We start from the raw sequence: 22,228 nt of genomic DNA, 5'->3' as shown, positions 1-22,228 counted from the left end.
ACACCCCAAGCAAGGGAAGTGATCCCAAAGGGCAGCAGGAATGTGGTGCTGTTTTCCAGCTGAGCTGGGATCATAAAAAGGTTTCCAAATGCTCCACAGTATTTCCAGAAGATAGATAACGCTGCAGTCTCTCAGGCCTGCTGAAGTCTGGTTTCCAGTGTTCCTATAGTGAGCCTGTAGGTGTGTATTAACGGGGAAATAAAAAAGTTATCAAAAGTTGGGTAAATACTCCTGTTTTCATTGTGTGCCTGCAGCCAGCTCAGGCACAGGACACAGCTCAGCCTCCCAGGGCTCCCTGAGCCCTGCCTGCTGCAGGTCCTGCTGCAGCCTGAGGCGGGCAGGGGCTGGGCACAGCCGGGGGCACCAGGAACACTCCGGACACCCACCACACCAGCACTCTGAATTACCAGGGCAGGGGCTCCACTCCAGGGACATGGGGGCATTGGCTTGTGCTGGAGCAGGGAGCCAAACATTCAAAGGAAAATACTAAAATTGAAACCAAGCTCAGAATGCAGCAAACCACAGCAGCGCTGGCTGGTGCCAGCACTGTCCCTCCCACGGCTGATGAGCTATCCCTGGGCAGGGCCAGGGGAGATGACAGCTGAAAAACACTTGGCCGGTTTCAAGAATCAGTCTCATCTGGCAAGTGTTTTCCCCTCTGCACAGGAAATCAGACACATGCTGCAGGGATTGCCTCCAAACCCACGCACACAGCACAGGAAAATCTCTGCCACGTGCTGGGGTCTGAGCTGCTGGGCAGCCCCAGACCCGAGGGTGCCACAGAGGGGATCAGGCAGGAAAAAGGGCCCTAAATGGCCTGGCAGAGCATGGTGCAGCCACAAGCAATGAGGGTGCCATAAATCTACAGCCTTAGCAACTCATATCCACCCTCCAAAAGCCAATGTAACAGAGCATCTCTCAAACTTCACAAGAGCAGGGAACTCCAGGCAAGACAGAGCTGCTGCCCAAAGGGATCTGCAGCCACATCTGAGCTGAAACAGCAGCAGGGCTGCAAAATCCCTCTGAGCTGGGATGCTGGGGTGGCCCAGACCATCCCACATGGCCCTGGCTCCCACTGGGAAGGAATGCCCCTCTCTGCACCCTGGGCTCCATGCTGGCTCCCATGGCTGTGCACAGATGTCACTGCCAGGGCAGAGCCAGGATACCCATGCACAGCCCCTGCCACGAGCCCACAGCAGGCTCTGGGCACCCACAGCACACAGCTCTGGTTTAGTTTTAAAAATCAATGGAAAATCTTACCCTCATTCACTAAAAGCTCTTTAATGTCTTTGCACATGAAAAAAAATTACTAAAATGTATTAGCAATTTGGATTATTTGATTCAGTCAGCAGGACTGAGAGCACTTGCTTCACTTTGAGTCCAGGTTCAAAGCACTAATCACTAAGTTCTGCATCATTTCCTTTATATTTCATTTCTATGTCATTTTTTCATTCATTAGCTATGAGTGTGAGTGGTGCCAGAGTGCCCTTAGGTGCCCCGCGGGGCACACACAGTGAGTGGCCCCTGGATCCATCCATACTGAGCTGCAGGACCAATCCAAGCTAAAGGCAAGTCATCCCCAGGCCATTGCTTGGCAGCCAGCTACGGCAGAGATGGCTGGAGGAGGCTGAGGGCTCCTTCCATCCCCTCGGAGGGTTCCGGTGTTCGCTGAGGAGCTGCTGAGGCAGACCCGAGGCACTGTCACCCTGCAGCCCTGCCCTGCTCCGGCCCCTGGGCAGCACTGCCAGCGCTGACAGCAAGGGCTCTGCTGCTCCTCCTCAGCTGCAGACAGCAGGGCTGCCTGGGGCAGCATCGCCACGCAGCCCTCTCTGCCTGTGTCTGCATTCCGGCAGGTTTTCACTGGGGCAATTCCCTGCCCTGATCCCTGCAGCGGGATGGGAGGAGCCGGTCCCTGCTCAGTCTGGGGTCCGTGCCCCAGCCTGGCTCTGCCTTGTGCCCCCGGCCAGCAGCATCCCGCGGTGCCAGGCACGCCGTGCCATCAACCTGGCTCTGCCTTGTGCCCCACGCCAGCAGCATCCCGCGGTGCCAGGCACGCCGTGAGCCCCCAGTGCTCACACTCCCCAGCGAAAAGCAATTCCTGCCTTCAGCAGGAAACCAGCACACGCGGCGGAGCGTGCAAAGGTAACTCAAATGCAAATGCTGCAATCGGCCCACAGAAATTAGTAATTACATTCAATTTATTGATCACGCTCAGAGTTAATGATTTTTACACCTCACCTGGGTAACTGGACTCTCTGGAGAGAATCAGGTATTAATTTCAGTTCAATCAGTCAGTGGCAGCCCCTGCAGCACTTTTGCCCGGAGGAAAAGGAAAAAGGAAAAAATGAAAAGGAAAAGGAAAAGGAAAAAGGAAAAAAGGAAAAGGAAAAGGAAAAAGGAAAAAAGGAAAAAAGGAAAAAAGGAAAAGGAAAAAGGTCCGGTCCCCCTTCCCTGGCGGGTCGCTCGGCCCGGCCGGGCGCGGGGCGCTGCTGCCCTCTGCTGGCGGCGGGCGGGCACTGCGGCACGAGCGGGCACCGAGCACACCTGGCACACACCTGGCACACACCTGGCACACACCGGGCGCACACCTGGCACACACCTGGCACACACCTGGCACACACCGGGCGCACACCTGGCGCACACCCGGCGCACACCTGGCACACACCTGGCGCACACTCCGCAGAGGCCCCACAGTGTCCCGCACAGCTGGCACCCTCCAGGGCCTGGCCAAACCCCGCTCCTCCACACGCACCCGCTGCCCAGAGACCTGCCGGAGCCACCCCCGGGCGGTGCCCAGGATGCTCTCGCGGTGGGTACCGGGCCGGGTCAGAACCGCTGCCAGCTGCTCTCGGTGCTGAGGAGAGCGTGGTGACCAGGACGGGCGTGGCAGCCCGGAGCCCACCCTGCACTCACCGGCCCTGAGGCTGAGCCCATTAACGTATTTAAGGAGGGGTAATTAAGGACGGAGTGATGCAGGTCGAGCCCCACCCGCAGCTTCCCAGCCCTCCCCCTGCCCGTGGCCCACGCAGACCCCGGCTCGAGCATCACCAGCTGTGTCTGCAGCTGCCCCACCTCGGGGATGGATGATGGACGGAATCGGGGCGGTCTCTGTCTCTCCACTGCCGCCAAGATGGGAGGGAAGTGAAGCCACAACCCAGCAGCAAAGGAAAAAAACAAAAACAATGGGAAGAGACATAACCCAGCCTGAAGAGTCCAGCGCAGTTCTTCACAGCCTGAGTGCGAAGGGCTCTGGGGCTGTTTGTTTAGAATGGCTTTTATCCCCTCAGCACCCATAAACAGCACCCAGAGCCCGGCTGCAGGGGCAGGAGACAGTGTCTGTACTGCCCAGGGCAGAGGAGGGTGTGGGGAGGAGACACAGGCAAGAGACAGCAAATCTTCTGAAACCACAGACAACGTTTTTGAGAAAAGTTAAGCAGTTTATTCAACAGGATGAGTCCACACCCAACCAGTGGCATCATCTACATGGCATCACCAGCACACACGAGGACCCACTCAGACACTCTAGCTGACGGCATCTCACCATACATTACAGAGACAACACCAGAGGAGGAAGAGGAGGAGGAGGATGGCCGGTACAGCGGGCAGCAGCCAGCGTTTCCCACGGCCTCCCGGCACAACCAGCCCCGTCCCCACAGACCTCGCAGCCCAGCCACGCAAAGCAAATCAGACTCGGGACATCTACTGCCGCCCCGCAAGAACCACAACACTGCTAGTTAAATAACACACCTGGGACACAAAAACCACCTACCAGGGACTTCAGCCTAAGGAACAAAGTGCAGTCATGGCCGCCCCGGGCCCGCGCTCAGGCATGAGGGTCTGTCCAGGGCAGGGTGGGGTGCTGCCGCACTCCCCTCATGGCAGCGCCATGGTGCCACTGTGCTCCCCTCATGGCGGAGACATGGCTGGGATGGATAGGGCAGGGCCACAGTGCCACCACGCTCCCCTCAGCCCCACAGCAGGGCCATGACTGAGTTGGATGGCAGGGCCGCAGTGACACCATGCTCCCCTCAGCCTCATGTCAGGGCCATGGCCATGACTGGGATGGATGGCAGAGCCGCAGTGACACCATGCTCCCCTCAGCCTCATGTCAGGGCCACGGCCATGGCTGGGATGGATGGCAGGGCCACAGTGACACCATGCTGCCCTCAGCCTCATGTCAGGGCCATGGCCATGACTGGGCTGGATGGCAGGGCCACAGTGACACCATGCTCCCCTCAGCCTCATGTCAGGGCCATGGCCATGGCTGGGATGGATGGCAGGGCTGCAGTGCCCCCACACTCCCCTCACAGCAGGGCCATGACAGGGATGGATGGCAGGGCCGCAGTGCCCCCACACTCCCCTCAGCCTCATGTCGGGGCCATGGCCAGCAGGGCTGGGCCGGACGGGGCAGGGCCGCGGGAGCCAGGCCCAGAGCTCGCTCTGCACAGCAGACACAGCTGCCCCGAGCAGCCGCCCTCACACAGCTCAGCCACCCTGGCTCCGGCGGCAGCTCGGCCGTGGGCTGTCACAGTGAAGCTCTGTGAACTCTGAAGCCCACACACAGTCTGTGCCCTCAGGGAGGTACCGAGGATCGGAGTCAGTCACTCACAAACCATGAGCGAGTTCCAGTTATGATGCTCCTACAACGTATGTGGTTCAATTTTGTGCCAAGTTCGCTTACAGAAAAATACATTTCTTCCCTTAAATTTACAGTAGTTAAAACTACACTTGGAATACCATATTACAAAGGGGGAGTTTATTCTCCAACAAAAAGTCTTGGTTCCCTTTTCATCAAACAGAAAAATGGAAGGACTTTAAAAGCAATCACCCCCAGCACAACACAACTGCCCAGACGAACCCATGTGTGCACAGCCCCCAGGCCTGAACTCCAACCGTTTGTTTTGGTGCTCAAAAAGGCACTTAAAGATAAGAAAACAATTGTATTAAAAACCCACAACAAAACAAAGGAAAATGAAAGGCAATAATTTAATAGAAAGACACTGGAATTTGTACCGTATGGTCAAAAGTAAGGGAGGAAATAAAACCCCTAATGAAGATGGGTTTGCTCTCAAGTCATCTCAGAAAGCATACAAAAAACAGAAAACTGGCAAAGTGAATGTTCTCCAGGAACTAAATGGAAACAAAAGTAATAATTATTGGCAATGGATACACAGCACTCGTGCCAAATGGGTCCCTCCCTCCTCAGCACAGGTCCCTGACCAGCCCAGCCTGGCTGAACATCTGCAGCCGCTGTGCCAGGCCGGGCAGTGCCAGGGCCGTGCAGGAAAGGGGCATGATGGAAAATAAACACCAACGTGAACCAAACGCCAAGGACGTTCACAGACACGCACACACACCGTCTGCCCTGCCAGCGTGACAGGGAGGGACATGGGCAGAGCTGCTCCCCACGGGCTCTGCCAGGGGTGCCGGCGGCTTCGCTTCCCTTCGGGATTACTAGTATTATTACTGGGTTTATTTTTACATTGAGCTACCTACTAAGTGCAAAGATTTGTTGAGTGGCATCGGCTTTATCTAACTTTAGCCTATTTTTGTACAGTTTACATCTTAACAGTTACCTTCGAGCAGTTAAGCAAGTACAGCAATATTTACAGGGCTGGCAGAGCGGGGCGTGAGGGGACACGTGCGAGGGGCAGGGGACGGGCACCAGCCGGTCCCAGGGCCTGTGCCCGGTGCACAGGGGTGCAGCTGTGGAGGGGCAGAGATGGGCTGCAGCTGGGACAGCACATGTGCAGAGGTACAGGGGTGGATGTACAGGCAGTCTCCTCCTGGGAGCTCCCCAGCCGAGGAGACACGAGCCACGGGTTCTGCCACCCTGGTCAGCGCCTCCACTGCCTTCTGGAAGCCAGGCTACTTCTCCTGCAGAGCTGGGGTCCGCAGCAGTGCTGGAGAGATGAGGAAGATGAAGGGGGGACAAAGCAAAGCCCCAGGCAAGGTAAGTGGCTGCTGGGTGAGTCAGGAGGGCTGGCAGGCTCTTTGCCCAGGCACAGAGCAGCAGGATTAGAGATAGCAGGGAGGAAGGATGAATGTTAGGAGACATGAGCACGTGACCATGGGGAAGTGCCAAATCAAACCATGGGGCATTGCATGGAAATCTGTACAAGGAAAAGCTGCAGGAGAAGCACGGAGCATCTCTGATTCAGTGCTTACAGAGGAGTCTGGATTATCACACAGGATCATGCAATCCCCAGCCTTCTGCATATTTTTTCTCTGGGTAAAACAAAATGTGGATTCTTTTGCATAAACTCAAACTGTTGTATTATATGGTACAGTACAGAAAGTGCAAAGTATCACCCATCAGACCAGTTTTGTATCTGATGTGGTGAAACACGGCTCATGCTTCTCATGCAGGACAACCACTCTGACCTGAGACCCCTCCTCGCTGCTCAGGCCTGACTCTCAAGAGACCACTGAGTTGGGTTTTGTTATAAAAAAAAAAAAAAAGGAAAAAGCACATGGGGAAAGGGAGATGAAGAATCTCCAAACTCTGTGAGTTACTCCATGCTTTACCACAGGTTTGGTCACTAGTCCTTGCTCACTCTGAGAACTTGCAGAGAAGCAGCGTTCCACAGTCCCAGTGCAGCACAGCATCCTCCTCCTGCATGAGGGTGATGGCACACACCTCACTCTGTTCACTCATGACACTCACTTCACTCCATTCCCATCCATGGCACACACCCTGCTTGTCCCTGCTGCCAGGGCATCAAGGGCATATGAAGACATCTCAGGATTCAGGACTGGAAAGACTCCAGCTGGCTGGTCACACATGGTCATGTATGGATTTCCAGCTCTTCTCCACAGCCCAGCAGTGAACAGACCCCACTGCATTCCCATCCCTTTTTTTTTTCCTTCAATGCCAAGAGGTACAGAAAATAAACTCCAGGATGGCCTTGTATTGCTTGACGCACAGCTGCTGCAGCGTGGGCTTCCAGGGGCACACAGACAGCCTTGGAAACCCAGACCAACCCACTGTCTCAAGAGAGGACATTTCAGAGCCAGTTTCTGAGGTAAATCTACTGTTTTAAAAAGTCACTGAATTCTGTACACTTTGTTTTTAATATATGCTTCTACACCGAGTGTGTTCTCCAGCGCCAACACTGAGACCTGCCGTCTCCTCCTGCTGTAGGACTGCAAGCTCGGGAAGTGTTTCTGCATGGATGGGGTGTGTGCACACCTATGTACATACACACACACACACACGTATGTACAGCACCAGGCCCAGGCCCCACACGTGTTTCCTTCCACAGAGGCTCCCCAGCAGGGCTGTGACCCCTGCCCAGCCAGCGAGGCTCCGCTCGCCCCGCTCCCGGCGTCCGGGCGCCGCAGTCCCGCGCCCCGGCTCTACATGGTGCCCGATTTATCTGCCGAGCTGCTGGGGAAGAGCTTCTCGGTGGGGGTGACGGCGGGGCTGCCCACGCCCGAGCTGCTGCTGCTGCTGGAGCGGTGCTGCACCACGGGCCGCACCGGCCGCATGGGCGGCGGCCGCAGCTGCGCCCCGGCCAGCCGGGCCGACAGCGCCGGCTTGAAGGTGGTCATCATCTCGGAGGTGGAGCTGCTGCTGCGCCGCATGGCCGCCTCGGGGTCCCGGATCAGGATGGTGTGCAGCGGGCTGGCCGGCTCCGAGTTGGTGGCGCCCAGCGGCGGGTTCTTCAGGGGCTCCAGCGTGTCCAGCACCACGTCGGGCGCCTGCTTGGCCGTGTTCTGCCTCTCCAGCTCCCGCAGCTCGTTCAGCGCCGTGCTCATGGTCTTCTCGATGTCCTGCAATGCCAAAGCCACGTCAGCGCTGTGCCACGGCACCACCTGCTCGCCCGCACTCCACCCCACCATCCTGGCATGCGTGTCTGCAGAGGGGGTCTCTGATCTGAGAGCTCCCAAGTAAAACAGCAGCTTTGGGAGAAGGTGTGAAGCCCAAACTGGCTGCACTGAAGTGCCCTGTGTTCCCCAGGTCAGCAGGAGCTTGGTCACCAGCTCCAAAGGGCATCAACCCTGAGCACCAGGAGAGAAGGGTGAACACCAGCCTGCCCACACAGCTCACCCACAGCTCTGAGGCTGGCACTGCCTCACAAGAGAGGCCCTGCAGCCTCCACTGGATGTATGGGGCCTCTGCTACCCCATGCTCACAGGACAATGGCATGTGGCAGGGACAGACACTGGGATGTTCATGGAGCGAGTGGAACACCAGCAGCTCGCCATGGATATACAAGAGGCAGCAACAAGGCCTGAGGCAGCCAAGGAGACATTGGCTCCAGCCCCTCAGTGCCCACCACCTCCAGGCCCCACAGTCTGTCCACAGGGATCCCCCAGAAGGTGAACCCAGTCCAACCAGAAGTGCCCATGCACAGGGAACTAGCTACTGCCTATGGCTACAGTGCTGGGGCCTCCTATACAAATGGAGAGGCCCTAGTCTGCCTTTGCTTAAATCCACCCTAACTTAATTAAGGCCACTCAGCAAGACCATTGGAGAAGCAATTTAAGGCACCAGAGTCAATTGTTTGAAAAGTCACTCTAGTTCATGTTGTCCTGGTGTAGACAAGTCCTTATTTTATAACACCTACAAAATGCTCTGTGAGCCTCAGGTAACATTCAAAGGATCAGCTGAAGGGAAATAACTATCAAGTTAGCTTCAATTCATTCTATTAAGCTCCTAAGATGATGAGTGAAAATACTCTCCCAGAGAAGTCTCAGGACTCCCAAGCCCAGCAGCCCCACAAGATTCAAGGTGAAAATTAACATCATCTGGGTGAGCATCTTTTCCAAGAACAACCCAACAGAGCTGGGTGTGCAGCAGCACTGTAACCCTGTCTGAGGTGAAGGGGCTGCAGGCCCTCCCCAGTGAGCTCCTGCAGCCTCTGGGTGCCCTCCCAGCCCTCTCACCTCAGCAAGAGCTTCTGCCTCCAGGGATTTCTGATCTCCAAGGCTGCTGTGCCGGGTGGACCCGCAGGTGGATCTCAGCGGGTGGCTCTCAGCCAGGGCCTTCCTGTCTGGGAAGTTGATGCTGCCCGCGCTGCCGAACGTGGCCATCCTGCGCTTCTCAGGGCTCTCGATCCTGCCCCTGTTGAGGGGGATCTTGTGGGGGCTGCTGGGGCAGGCTGCTGCGCGGGGAGGGGTGTCGATGCCGGGCCCCATCCCTCGGGGCGGGCTGTGCGTGTCGCCCCCGCTGCGGCGCCGGGGGATGGCGGCACCGTCAGACCTCAATCTCACCCTGCAAAGAGCCCAGCACGGCGCACGTCAGCGTCTGTCAGCCCCACTGCTGCATGCTGCAAGGCAACCCCTCACCCTGAGCTCAGCTCAGACCAAATCAGAGCCTTCCAGCTTCAGAAGACTCAGGCAAGGGGGAAAACAAATATTTTAGCCAGTACCAAGAAAGGGACAGCATCAAATCATAAGGGTAGCTCGGGCTGGAAGGGACCTCAAAGGTCATCTTGTTTTGGCTCCCTGCCATGGGCAGGCACACCTCCCACTATCCCAGGCTGCTCAGGGCCCCTGTACCGTCAGTACATGTTAAATCCCCATTAGCAGTGCACATGAAATGCCCTTCAAGCCCCTATTACCCTGCAGTGCTTTCTAGAGTTTCCCCTCCCATCCTGCCCTGCCCCATACACCAACTGTCCACACGTGTGACAGCCACCACCTCCATGGTGACAGGAATGTGAGTTACCTGCCCATGACTCCCCCAAAGCCATAGTCCAAGATGTGATCTGTGGGTGACTGGATGTCGTTCTTGGAGGAGGCTTTATCGTCCAGCAGCGGCCCGCTGCTCGCCTCGCTGTCTGCCTTCTGGCTCAGGCTGTCAGAGAAGGCATCATCCCTGGGAAAGGACACCACAGCAGTGACAGGGCTGTGCCCTGGGTGAGCACACAGATGCCACGCCAAGCTGAACAATCACCATGTCAGCAGCTCCATACTTTGATAACAAGGAGTTGTGCCAGGGCCACCACTTCACTGGGAACTTGGAAACAGTGCACATTGGGCTCCCCATCCCCTGTGATGTGGCTGTCACTGTGATGGCTCCAGACACAGAACTTGTAAGAGCAGCAGCACCTGCAAAGGGCCCTGGGATCTGCCCACAGGCCAGGTGAGCACTGAACAATCCAGGTCAATGCTCACAGGGACCAGGCTGGTGGTAAGCCTGGGTCACACCACATTGGGGAGTCAATGAGAAATGGGGCGCAGGTACACTGAGGTACAATGTTTAGTACTGGCCTTTATCAGCCCAAATGAGAAACAAATGGAGCCAATACACAGAGGGAGAAGTGAATAGGCACAGATTTCTCACCAAAGTCATTAAACAAACTGCAAAACTGACACTATTTTAGGTGACTGAAGTGGAGCTTGTGCAAGCACATGATTTTAACAAGCCCCACTTTACTCACATGTCTTGCACCACGATGTACTGGTGGGGAATGAGCCCGTCCACCCCGTTGTGTCTCCCTTCCCACCAGTCTTCCGACGCCCGGTGGTACAGCAGGAGCGAGGCCCCTTTCTTGAAGGAGAGCTCCCGTGGAGATCGCCCAATGTAGTCAAACTTGGCTATGGCTTCAATCTGCTCCACCTCTGCACAGGAGAGAGGCACAGCGAGAGCAGCTCAGCTCAGCCCTAAAGGGAGGCTGAACCCAGAGCCCCTCACCAGAACAACAGAACAGTGCTGCCGCCGCCCAGCGCCCCAGAGCAGCTCACACTGAGCACAAGCCTGCTTGTTTTCAGACTGATCAATTCTTATTGTTGTTCCAGGCTCTCTGGGACCTCTCTCAGACTCACAAACTACTGGCAATTACAAACAGCTACGAAGCATATGGGGAGCAGCAGGAATCTCCCTCTGTGCATATGGCACCCTCAGCCACATTGGTTACAGAAACCCATTATCCTCCAGCCGGAGATTTTGTCAAGCCATGTCAGATGCTGTGACCAAACCCCACTTACCTTCTCCTCCCTTCCTTATCCTGGAGACAGTTTGTCTGAATTATTGATGAGCAACTAATGTCCCTTTGGGGATCCCTATGGAAATAATGATACCAGCTCCAGCCAGACAGCTGCTCTGCACCCCACCATCTGCAGCACTCTGCCTCACTGTTTCCCCACTTTTCCTAATGTGATCTCTACCAAACACCCGTGACTCAAACTGAGAGCTCAGGGCCTGAAATACAGGAGGGCTGAGGCAGAACTTCACTTTGGAAGGCCATGAGCACACCAGGGTTCTCTAAGCCTCTGGGCAAGGGTGTGACAGCAGGAGCTGCTGGAGCACCCAACAGCACTGAGGAGCCTGTGAAAGAGCCTGGCTCACATGCAGATCTGTTTCCAGCTGGGGAACACTGAATCCTAAAGAAACCATTGCAACAACTGCAAAGCAGCAAGAGTGTCTCTCTCCTCACTAACCAGAGTGACCCACACTGTGCCTTGCTTGGGTGGCAGAACTGCTGCCACTCCCCAGCCACCCCTGCCACTGCTGGAGCATTAGCATGCCTTGATTATCTGACACAGCAGATCATTTCAATCCCCACCTGGAGATCGGCAGACAGAAAATGACAGCAAAACAGGGCGAGCCCACCCAGTTCCTCCAGATCTGCCTCATTCTCATTAAACACAGAAACTTGCTGGGCCCCGTTACTGACCGTGGACTCAGCAGCCACCAGTGTGTGACCCAGCACTGCTCAGGAACCAAACCCACGTGGAGGAGGGAACACCAAAGGAGGACAAAGGATGCTGCATCAGACCCTTGTCCCATTCCAGCCCCCCGGGGACAGGCCAGGCCACTTCAGCAGATTCATCTTCCCCACTTTAAGCAACCTCCCCATGAGGGCAGAGTGTCTGGGAGCACCACAGGAGGATCAATAGAGAGTTCTGGAGGAGACAGAGCCAGGAGGGCTCCCACAGCCCTGACACAACACTGGGCTACCAGCAGGGAGTGTATGCAGGGCAAGGGGGAGAGGGAATATGTAAATCCACAAAATACAGCTGCTCATCTGCTCCACACTTGGCACCACAGTTAATCACTCGGAAACCCCAATCGGAGCCATTAACGTGGCCACCCAAGTGTGAAATTGGCTGCACAGCAGCTCCCTTGCCTCCCTTTGCCAGGCCTGTCGGCTCCTGCCTGGAGCTGCGAGCAGGCCTGGAGCCGCCCAGTCACAAGTGCCCTTCTCTGTGCCTAGAGCCACCTGGCCTTGTGTGCCCTCCCCTGTGCCTAGAGCCACCTGGCCTCGTGTGCCCTTCCCTGTACCCAGAGCTGCCTGGCCTCGCGTGCCCTTCCCTGTGCCATTCCCACTCCCATGGCCCCGCTTGCCAGGTGAGCCCTCCCTCGTTCCCGCAGCCTCGCAGGGCAGATGTGCTCTGCCAAGGCAGGATACAGCCGGGGTGGCAGCAGCTGTCGGAAGCAGAAGGTGCTCAGCTCCCCAGGGCCCTTCCAGCACAGCAAGCCCTGCCACAGCTCCCCACCCAGGGCAGTGCCAGCGGCGTTCCCCAAACCGCCCGCTCGCGGCTGGTGCTGCTGGCACGGGGAGCACAGCGCTGCCTCCTGCTGCAGCCCAGCCCTGCCAGGCAGCCTCAGCCCGCAGTGCCTGCTGCTCTCCTGCATGCACAGCTCTGCTGGCACGCACCCAGCCCCTGCTCACCATCGTCACTGGTGTGCGGCTCTGTCCCGTTGTCGTGGTCCACCTCATCGATGGTGCCCGGCTCGCTGTGCGGGCTGTCACTGCGGAGGAACACAGCAGGCTGTCACACAGCAAAGGACACTGCTCCCAACGCACTCAGCACCCCTCATGCTGCCCAGGGAGGTGGGGGAGTGCCCATCTCTGGAGGTGTACAAGAAACAACTGGATGTGTCTGGGCAACAAGGTGGTGTTTGGTCAAAGGCTGGACTCACTCTTGGAGGTCTTTGCCAACCTAACTAATTCTGTGATTTGTGATTCTCTGATTTCAAACCACAGCAGATCCCTGAACTTGCTGAGAACAGCAGACACTCACACCACAATCGCCAGGCCCAGAATGTCACGTTCTGTTGGCTCTTGTGTCTTTAGCAGAGTTTGGCAAAACTAACACAAAGTGACACCAAGTTAAATGCCCCATTCCCTAATTCACAGTGAGCTGCAGCTTTAGCTCCTCTGCTGCACCAGGAAGGATGGGCACAGGTGACTAGTGTAAGGCATGGTGAGATCTCAAAAATGTATGAAACTTGTAGAAAATCAGTTCAAGTATGTTACTGATCCTGGCTTGCTAAACCCAGACCTGAATGCTGAGTTAGAATTCCAGCAACAAAAGAACTGGAAGGTTTGGGTTAACCTCAGGCTGAGGGATTTCATCCAACCAGCAAATTATGAACTATGGATCTTCACTCAAAATTTCCAGCCTAGGAGGAATTTGGATAGAATTTACCTAAAATTCTGTTTTGCTGACCACACTTCTGGGCATCCGCAGCTCAAAAAAATCTTCATCAGCATTAGTATTTGCCCTGGAAAAAGTTTCTTCTGATGTTTTTTACTGAGGTTTAAAATACTGAGTCAGCACAATAAAATGAAATACCTGGTGAAACTGCCTGTTTTGACTAGTAAGACTAAATCCAACAGTTCAGTGTGCAAGAGCCTCTTGGCCTGATGAAAGTGTTTGTACCCAGGAACCCAGCAGAGAGCTCACCAGTACTCCTCCCCTCCAGTCATGCACTTCTCGTAGACAGGCCCCTCCAGCTCTCGGTGGCTGGGGAAGATGCCCTCGTGGTGAATGATGATGGTTTTGATGACCTCATTGACATGGGCCTGGCAGGACACCGGATCCTGCCCGTCAGGAATGTGCATCAGCGTGGGCCCGAAGCAGATGGCCAGGTTGTAGGGATCCATCATGTTCTCATCGCTGTACTGTGACAAGCTGCAAGCACACAGTGAGGAGCTGCCGTGCCATGGTCCTGCTCGCTGGGACCCCTCCCGGAGGGCCCCTGGCCTGGCACGCACTGGCATCGAGCTGTCCCCTCTGCCCTGGCACCAAGCTGCCCCCTCCCTGGGCACGCACTGGCACCGAGCTGTCCCCTCTGCCCCAGTACTGAGCTGTCCCCTCCCCAGACACACACCAGCACTGAGCTGCCCCTCCCCGGGCACACACAGCACTGAGCTGCCCCCTCCCTGGGCACGCATTGGCACCGAGCTGTCCCCTCCCCAGGCACGCAGCCACGACCAGCAGGGCCGAGAAGAACCCAAGCACAACTCCCCATGGCAACACCAGAAGGGATTCGTGCACCAAAGACGGGGCAGCCCTGGCAAAAGGGACGGCAAGGAGGAACTTGGTGAAGCAGGAAAACAGACTCACTGGTTAAGGAAAGCAAAGAGGTATCTCATGACCACGATGACAGCCCGAGGCAGAGTGACAATGATCTGCTGGATCTGGTGCACTCTCTCTGCAGGGTTCTCAATTTCTGGAACACATGGATAGAAAGCACATCCTTAAAAACCTTTTCAGGACCAGACAGCTCAGCGGCAGAGGGACTTGTTCCAGATCTAGTGGCCCAGTAAGTGAGGAAAACAAAAGCCTGTCTCCAGAGGTCATCCATCAGTCTGGTACTAAGGTGCAGGAAGGGAATGGGGGACACTGCTCCTCCAGCAGGAATTCCTATGTTCAGACTCAGTATGAACTGCAAATAAAGACATTTCCGTGGGTTTTATTTTAAAATAAATGTTTATGCATTATTCATTTCATTCCTCAACAATTCCTCTGTTCCTCAAAAGCCTGAGTCAATGTGACACTGAAAACAGAGCACTGCTTGATTTTCTAGGGCAGATTTTTAAATGAGGTTTTTATTCAGGTTACCCTTCTGGGTTACACACTGGATCCTTCTGAGCCCTTCCGCTCCTGTCTGCTGCTGCTCTGAATAGGAATTAGGAACTCCCAGGAACTAGGTTAGCTGAACCAGTGCTGAGTCAGTGCTTTCAGATTCACTGCTCTCCACTCACAGGGGTGCAGAGCCCGGGGCTGCCATCAGACACCTGCTCCTTCCCAAGAGAAGGGGTGGCTCAGGGCTGTCCTGCCCCAGGCTACCCTGTGTTCTGCAGAGAGTTAATCCTGTGGCTGCTGTTCCACAGGAAGCAGAGGACAAGCACCAGAGCTTTTTTGGAGCAGGTAGATCACATAGAAGTGCTTGTTCTGGCTCACACTACGCCATTTTCTAATCACAATAAAGTTCACTGACAACATGTAGCTAGGCTGCCGTTTAATCAAAATTCTGAGCAAAATCTGTCCTCAATATACCAAGATGGAAAGCTTTGTAGTATTTCACATGGGGAATTTTTCCATTTGATTTATCCCATTATTGCCTGCTGGGTTCTCTACTTCTTCAGTCTGGTTTTACAAAAGAGGTTATTTCTTTAAAAAACCCAACTAAATACAAACCGATAAAACCCTATGTCAATACATATCTTTTCTGACATCCAGAGAAACAAGCTCTCAAAACACTTGCCTTTCTCCCAGAGCAAAATGTTTCAACTGGGCATATGGAATTAACAGGGTACCAATCACCCTTGCACACACAAGGACAGCCCAACGTGGACTCTGCAAAGTGCCTTTTGACCTTTTTATTGCCCTTGTGTCTTTGAGGAGCTGCCACATAAACCCCCAGCCCTGCAAGAGCAAAAGGAAAAGTTCTTCACCCTGCTTAGGCTGGGACACCCATTTAGTGCTTCTCTTGTCCCAGCCAGCTCTCCACAAAGAGCTGTCCCATGTACTTACTTATAGTAGATATCAAATCTTGAAACCTTTCCTTAGGAAAGAGGGGGTTTTCCAGTCCTCGGAAATACAGCTTCAAGACTCCAGCCACCGAGTTAATGTCTCGTTCGTTCTGGTCATCAGCGAGGGGGTCTTCACCTGCCCACAGAAAAGGTTTTATATCCAGCATCCCCATCAAGCTGGACTAGCACAAGTTGTTTTCCTCATTTAGTGGAACACCCAAATTTCCCAGTGTTAGAAACCCTCCTCATGTGCAATGGCAATGGCGATTTTTCCCGAAAACCAGTTTTACAGAGGAATTTCAAACTTTTCCTGAGTTGTCCTCAGGAAAGGTTTGAAATGTCCAAGGATGATACTGGTTGTTTCTCCTTCACTGTTTCCAGCTCAGTGCATTCCTCCCATTTACAGCACCAGCCCAGAAAGCTGAGGAGGTCTGAATGACACAGAGTGAGAGCCTGAGAGGACAGGCTTGGCTGGAGGATACAATTACACCTCTGGAATGGACCCAACAGCCCTGGATAGCTTTGTACTGACTTAAATCTGCGAAAGGCTTTCAGTGCCCCCGAGATTTGGATACTAATTCATCCTAAATTGGATGTGCAAATCGTCGAGCCTTTGACAATCCTAACACTGCCTTATCCACTGGCCCATCCACCTTCATCCTGATCCTTCCAACGCTGCTCAAGGATTAAGGGTCACTATTCCCAGCACGACTGTCCCTGTCACAGCTCCCCTCCACTCGGGACAGGAGGACTGCTTTCCGTTTCTCACAGAGAGATTTTTCTCAGCAGATTCACTGGCATCTCCACAGCCAGCACTGGCACCAGGGACAGGGAATGCTGCACGTCCCTTGGCAAACTGCTGCAGGAAGGATGAACAAGGGTCCCCAGCAAACTCTCTTATGGCTCTTGTGTTTTTAATGACTGTGGAAAAGACCTCTGCACATACCCCTACTTCCCATACTCCTTCCCTGGGTAACTCTTCCCTACTGCCAGAGACACAATATTGGGAAACCCAGAAGGGATAAAACCTGCTCATGCCTCATAGCACAAAGGGCTTTAACACAGGATTTACACCCTGGCTAATGCACCCATCACCTCCCACAAGGATCCTGCTCAGGCAGGGCATCCTGCTGTACCTGCACAGCCCAGCTACACACCTCTCTCAAACGAGTTCTTGATGTCGTTGACTTCCACCTGGGAGCCAGGGACTCTGAAGATGCCCTGTTGCTGGAGGCCTGGAAGAGAACAAAGCTTGAGGAGGGCTTTCTGGAACTGCTGGGCAATACCTGCAGGTCAAAGCAGCAGAACCCAGGAGTCCATGCACCAGACAGGCTTGGACCAAGCAGGGAGAGCCTGCACGCCCACTTCTGCTCATATTCTCCAACCACGGCCCCCAGATCAAGGTGCTGAAAGGGTGAGGGCCAGTAAAGCCTCACTAGCGGCCAGTCAGCCAATGCCATGCAATTCTAACCTGAGCCACGGAGAACAGAGTGCAGGCAGCCCCTGCTGGCTCTCCCTGCTCACTCCAGCACCTTCTCCTTGGCAGGCTGCTGGGGCTGTGCTGAACCCACTTACCATACAGATTGATGTAGCGGATGCAGCTTTCTACAACAAGTGGAATGGCCTGTCCTGAATCCTTCAGGAAAGGAAAGGAAAAGAGAAAAATTACTGCTTTATTGCTAACAAAGCATGGGAAACGCATTAAAGATTGCAAGACCAGAGATTTGAAAATTAAAGCTGTGGAGTTTAGTAAGAGGACAGGCAGGAAAGGAGGTGTTACAAACATGGAGCCATCAAAGAGTGCTGAGGATACCGTGTACAGCCAAAAATGCCCAGGAAAGCTGTCACTAAGGTGTGTGAAACATTGCTGCTCCCTGTCTGGCTCAGACAGGAGACTGCCACGAGGGATCACAGCTATTCCACCCCAAAGGTGGAATGCTGAGCTGAAATAAAACTTGTGCTATACCTGGCTGATGGAATAAACTTCCCATAACACAGCTTACAACAATATTTCCACCAAAGGAAAGAGCCACTGTCAGCAGGTTCTAAAAAACCCAACAAACACCACTGGGTATGGAGCCAAGTGCCTGAGTCTGAACCAGTGGTGAATTCTGGCTTCCCCCCAGGCCCCCTGTGGCAGAAGCTCAAGGGGACCGTGGGCCATGTCTGACAGCCCAAGGGGACACATTTCTCTCTGGGTTTTTCCAGCAGAGCACGGTGGCACCTCTGGGCAATTCCCTCTGTCTTGCAGATGGGAATCTGGGGTCTCCAGTAAGTACCTGATTCCTCGTTCGTGCATTCCTCCTTCCTCTGAGCACAACAAAAGCAGCAGAGTGGGAAAAAGAGAACAGATTAAGCAGGGATAAGTTCAGTTAGAGGTAAGCATCTCCTTCGGAGGCCGTGAATGCTCAAATGCAATGGCAGCTTAGCAAGGGCCAACACAGGCCTTTGGGACGTTCCCCCTCCCTCCCAAAGCCCTTTGGCACGCTGCGCCCCAGCCTCAGTGACCTGCAGGGCCAGCCTCTGGGATTTCCTCCCTGCCTGAACCTGCGGCCCTCCCAGGAGCCCGAGGACAGGCACAGCCCTTGCCTGGGGCACTGGGCAGCCATGGGGGCACTGGTGACCAGGGGACATCTGGACAGCTGCCCATGGCCCAGCTGCCTGTGAGGCTGTACCCCCAAGGGCAGGCAGCCGTCCCCCAGAGGGTCTCTGCCAGCACGGGACACTCCTGCTCAGATGGATTTCTAGAGCAGGTAATTCCTCCTTCTCAGTGCTGAACAGCCTGGGATTTAATGAGCATTACTATTTTAAAAAGCAGTTTAAGTCAGCAGTAATCACAAATCCTAACGGGATTACAGGCTTTGCCAGCGGGGCCAGTACTCCCCGTGCTGGTGCTGTGTACAGACACTGCCCTCGGGCTTAGGGCTGAGCTTGAGGCAATAAACCCCAGCCAGATGATGCCTATTAGTCACCTAATCCAACAGTTTGTCTTTACAGCTTCTCAGAGTGTTTTCCCTGAAGCTTTCTCCAGAGCAGGATTACAGGACACCACTGTCAGCAGCTGGCAGGGGATGAGCCAGCTGGGCTGGCTGCTACTGATGTCTTTGTGTGTAAGGCTGAGGGTCACCTGTCTGCCCTCCCACACGGACAGCCCTACAACAGGACTTCAACCCCAGGCTGGCAGTCCTTGAATGTTTCAGACACTTCTGGCGTCATTTATCTTCCCTCTCAGACACAAGGAGGGATGACCACCAAAAAGAGGAAGGGGGTGTGTCTGCTGCTCCTTTGAGGGCTGGGCTGAGCTAGTGCAACCTTTCCTCCCAGGATGGGTAGAAGCAGCAGGACAATGAGGACACTCAGCCAGCACTGCCTCAGTGCACATGGCCAGCAGCCATGGGTGGGGTCTGGAGCACACAGCTGATGGGACAGAACACCAGGGATGCACCAGGAGAGCTATGGAGAGAAATCACCACCGAGGCAAAGCCGTGCTGGCCACGCCAGCTGGGTGCAGATGGGCCAGAGGGACCCCGGGGATGGCAAGCAGCCAGGACAGGAAAGCCACCATTCCATTCCCAGCGTTCACAGACACTCCTACTGCAAGCCAGCAAGTACCTTAATGAATGTTTCCATATTGCCGTTAAAGAGTTTATGATTATACACTGAGAGAGGCCTAGGTCTCCTCATTTTCTGTGGCTTAGGGGGAAGACAGGGGGGCCTGGGAGAAAACGGAACAAAATAAATCAACAAAACACCAACATAAACGCAAAGACAGGGTGAGATCTCACAGGTTATAACTGAGAAGAAGAAATCAAACAGAAGAGTCCCTCTGTGAGGATTTGATGTGTAGCTCCACACACCCTGCAGCCACTGACACTGGTGTGACCCACACGGACACCACTCCAGCAGGAAACCAACAGCACTGGTGGCCAGCTGGATTTAACACCTGCCTCCCACCACTGCCAGCTCAGCACGCCCTCAGCCTCAACAGGCACCAAGAGCAGCTGAGGAGATGGATCCAAAATAAATAATATATCCACAGCTACCCCAGAAAACACTGGGGTATTCCTGTTCCTAAACAGATTTCACTCTGCTTACAGGAAGAGGCCAGAATGAGGACAGTGGGAACACCTCCACAGTGCTGTATCTAACTTCTGCTTGGAATCCCAGGGATGGGGATGAGAAAAACACCACAAAATCCCAAAGAGATTTCTGCCCTGCCCTCTGGCCCAGGCTGTCCTGATGTCTGCAGCGGAGAGAACACGACTGCAGACACACACAAATCTGGTGCTGGGAGCCTTCATGCAGGAGATCTCATGGAACAGACATGGACAGCACACAGAGCTCGGTGCAAAGGGGACAGCAGGAGTCTGCTGGTTCCTTATCAGATGCCTCTAATCAAGCAACCTAACTGTACACTCGGACAGGTTCCAGCCACTCCTCCGAGGGGTAACTGGGGAGCAGAGGAGACGCTGCCCCACACACGGCAGGGTCTGTGCCTGCAGCCCCAGCCAGGGCATGGGGCACGGGGAGCAGGCCCATCCCAGCCCCTCAGGGTGCCACACTGCACAGCCTGCTCTCTGAGGGTGCCTCTCTGTCCTGACAGCACCTCGGTGCCCGCTGGGTGCCAGCCCTGGTGCTGGCAGCACAAGGAGCCTCCTTCCTGCCTGGCAAGGCAGCCCAGGCTGCACCATCTGCTTCTCCACCACTTCTAACAGGGAATGCAGCTTTTGGGGCTGATATAAATTCTATTAAACACAAACAAGGCTGGAACAAGCTGACACACAGAGAGCATGTTCTAGGGAGCTGTTTGGAGGCTTTGCTGGCCTGTGTCTCACTGTCAGAGCCCCAGCACACTCCTAGCAAAACACTGGAGCTCTGTGGAGATGCTCCATGGACTGGACATGGATCAAAGCCTCCTCTCTGTCACATCTGTGCCAGCCCTATCTCCTGCAGTAGGGGGATGAAATCTGTGATACAGGCATGCTCTGCACTCATAGATAAAGCAGCCAGAGCTGGGAGAGGATTTCAGGGAGGTATCAAAGTCCTCAAAGATAGAGGGATGGCAGGGAGTGAGTGAGTGGACACCTTGGTGTCACCCTGTCTGAGCACAACCCCACCTCAGCTACGCTCCAGGGCATTGCACTGTGCTGACAAAGCACATCCAGGCACATGAGAGCCCGCCAGCCAGCCAGCAACCACACTGCAGCAGAACCAGGGGCTGCCTGCCGTCCCCCCGAGCCCAGCAGCCCAGGCCATGCAGCTGGGAAGCAGGCTGTGGGGCACAGGGACTGCCAGCACAGGGGCTGAACCCACCAAGCTGCACCAGCAGCAAAGCAAGGCCCCCTTCCCACAGCCCTCTCCTGCCAGAGCCAGCCCTCCCCAGGAGCAAGAAGGGCAAGAAAGTGCTCACCTGGTTGTTCCACACTCAGCTCTTTCACCTGTAAGAAACACAAGTTCCCGTCATGCCTCCACATCAGCCACCAGCAAAGGACTGCAGAGCCCAGCTGCGCCCTCACTGCTGGCTCCTACCCCCAAGGAATGGCTTCCAGCAGAGAGAAGCTGCATCTGGGGAGGAGAGATGCCCATCTGTGCCCCCACCATTAAAAGACAGATCAGAAATCTGGAGGGAGAAGATTAGAATCTTCTGGGGGAGAAGAGGGAGAGGAAGGAAAGAGGCAGAGGGTGGGAGTGAGTGGCAATCTCTGCTGCTGGAGAAGTAACCCAGCACTTCAGCACACAGCTTCAGATTCAAAGAGATTCCCCATGTGCACTCCCAAAGAAAAGTGGGAGGAGAAATCCAAGGAAATCATGGTTTTGTGTGTCACTGGCTAGGCTGAGCAGCAGCAGCCAGGCACAGAACCCTCAGTCACTCAGGAGAACACACACAGGGGAGCCTGGCAGGTGACACATGGTTTGACCCTCTCAGGTGATGGCAGGATCCTCCCTGGATCTGACCCCAACTCACCTTCTCCCAGAGTTTGCTTCAGCAGGTCGTGTTTAGCCTGGAGCTTCGTGATGAGGTTACTGCCATTCAGATACTCCTTAAATTTCTGGAATTAAAGAACAAAGGGTGGGTTAAGCACACAGCCCCTAATGGATGCTCACTGCAGCCCGGGGGCTCAGGAGGCTGCACCAGCTGTGCTGCAGGGCTCAGCAGGGTCTGATCACTTCTCCCTGCTCCAGCCCCTGCCCTGATGGTCTCTTATGAGCCTGGTCTCCTTGGAGCTGCCCCTCCTGCCTGGGAACGCAGGGAGGGACAAAGAGTTCAAAGCTGGCTTTCTTTTGTCAGGCCTCTGGGAACAGCCTAGGAAATCAAAGCAGCTTTCCCTGCACTGCCAAGGCTTTGCCTCTGTGCAAACCAACAAAGGCGAGCAAGAACTCCCAGTGCTGAGCCCTCGCAGGCAGGGCCTGCCAGGTGCCCCGTGCAGCTGGTGACACTGTGCACCAGCACTGCCATCCCCAGAACGCTCCAGAGCAAGGCACTACACAGCTGAGAGCACAGAGCGAGA

General features: G+C 54.9%; 1 protein-coding gene across 2 annotated transcripts in view; it reads right to left on the bottom strand.

Moving 5' to 3' along the window:
* Nucleotides 1-6,823: 6,823 nt before the first annotated feature.
* Nucleotides 6,824-22,228, bottom strand: part of SRGAP3 (SLIT-ROBO Rho GTPase activating protein 3) — a 64,861-nt gene continuing 49,456 nt past the window's right edge. Inside the window, exons 10-22 of one of the 2 annotated variants that reach the window (XM_074550272.1) lie at nucleotides 21,685-21,769; nucleotides 21,130-21,157; nucleotides 19,332-19,434; nucleotides 17,295-17,355; nucleotides 16,877-16,954; nucleotides 15,721-15,855; nucleotides 14,308-14,413; nucleotides 13,645-13,872; nucleotides 12,627-12,706; nucleotides 10,392-10,572; nucleotides 9,677-9,826; nucleotides 8,893-9,220; nucleotides 6,824-7,776 (exon numbers count right to left, since the gene is read on the bottom strand). In XM_074550272.1, coding sequence (XP_074406373.1) covers nucleotides 7,360-7,776; nucleotides 8,893-9,220; nucleotides 9,677-9,826; nucleotides 10,392-10,572; nucleotides 12,627-12,706; nucleotides 13,645-13,872; nucleotides 14,308-14,413; nucleotides 15,721-15,855; nucleotides 16,877-16,954; nucleotides 17,295-17,355; nucleotides 19,332-19,434; nucleotides 21,130-21,157; nucleotides 21,685-21,769 — 1,980 coding nt within the window. In that variant the 3' untranslated portion in view covers nucleotides 6,824-7,359. Of the gene's footprint in view, nucleotides 7,777-8,892; nucleotides 9,221-9,676; nucleotides 9,827-10,391; nucleotides 10,573-12,626; nucleotides 12,707-13,644; nucleotides 13,873-14,307; nucleotides 14,414-15,720; nucleotides 15,856-16,876; nucleotides 16,955-17,294; nucleotides 17,356-17,998; nucleotides 18,030-19,331; nucleotides 19,435-21,129; nucleotides 21,158-21,684; nucleotides 21,770-22,228 lie in introns of both variants that reach the window. The other variant, XM_074550273.1, reaches the window with a different exon arrangement.

Source organism: Zonotrichia albicollis, chromosome 12, assembly GCF_047830755.1.
Source record: "Zonotrichia albicollis isolate bZonAlb1 chromosome 12, bZonAlb1.hap1, whole genome shotgun sequence".
Lineage (NCBI taxonomy): Eukaryota > Metazoa > Chordata > Aves > Passeriformes > Passerellidae > Zonotrichia > Zonotrichia albicollis.
The sequence above is the reverse complement of the archived record's forward strand: the minus strand, read 5'-3'. Positions and strand labels throughout refer to the sequence as shown.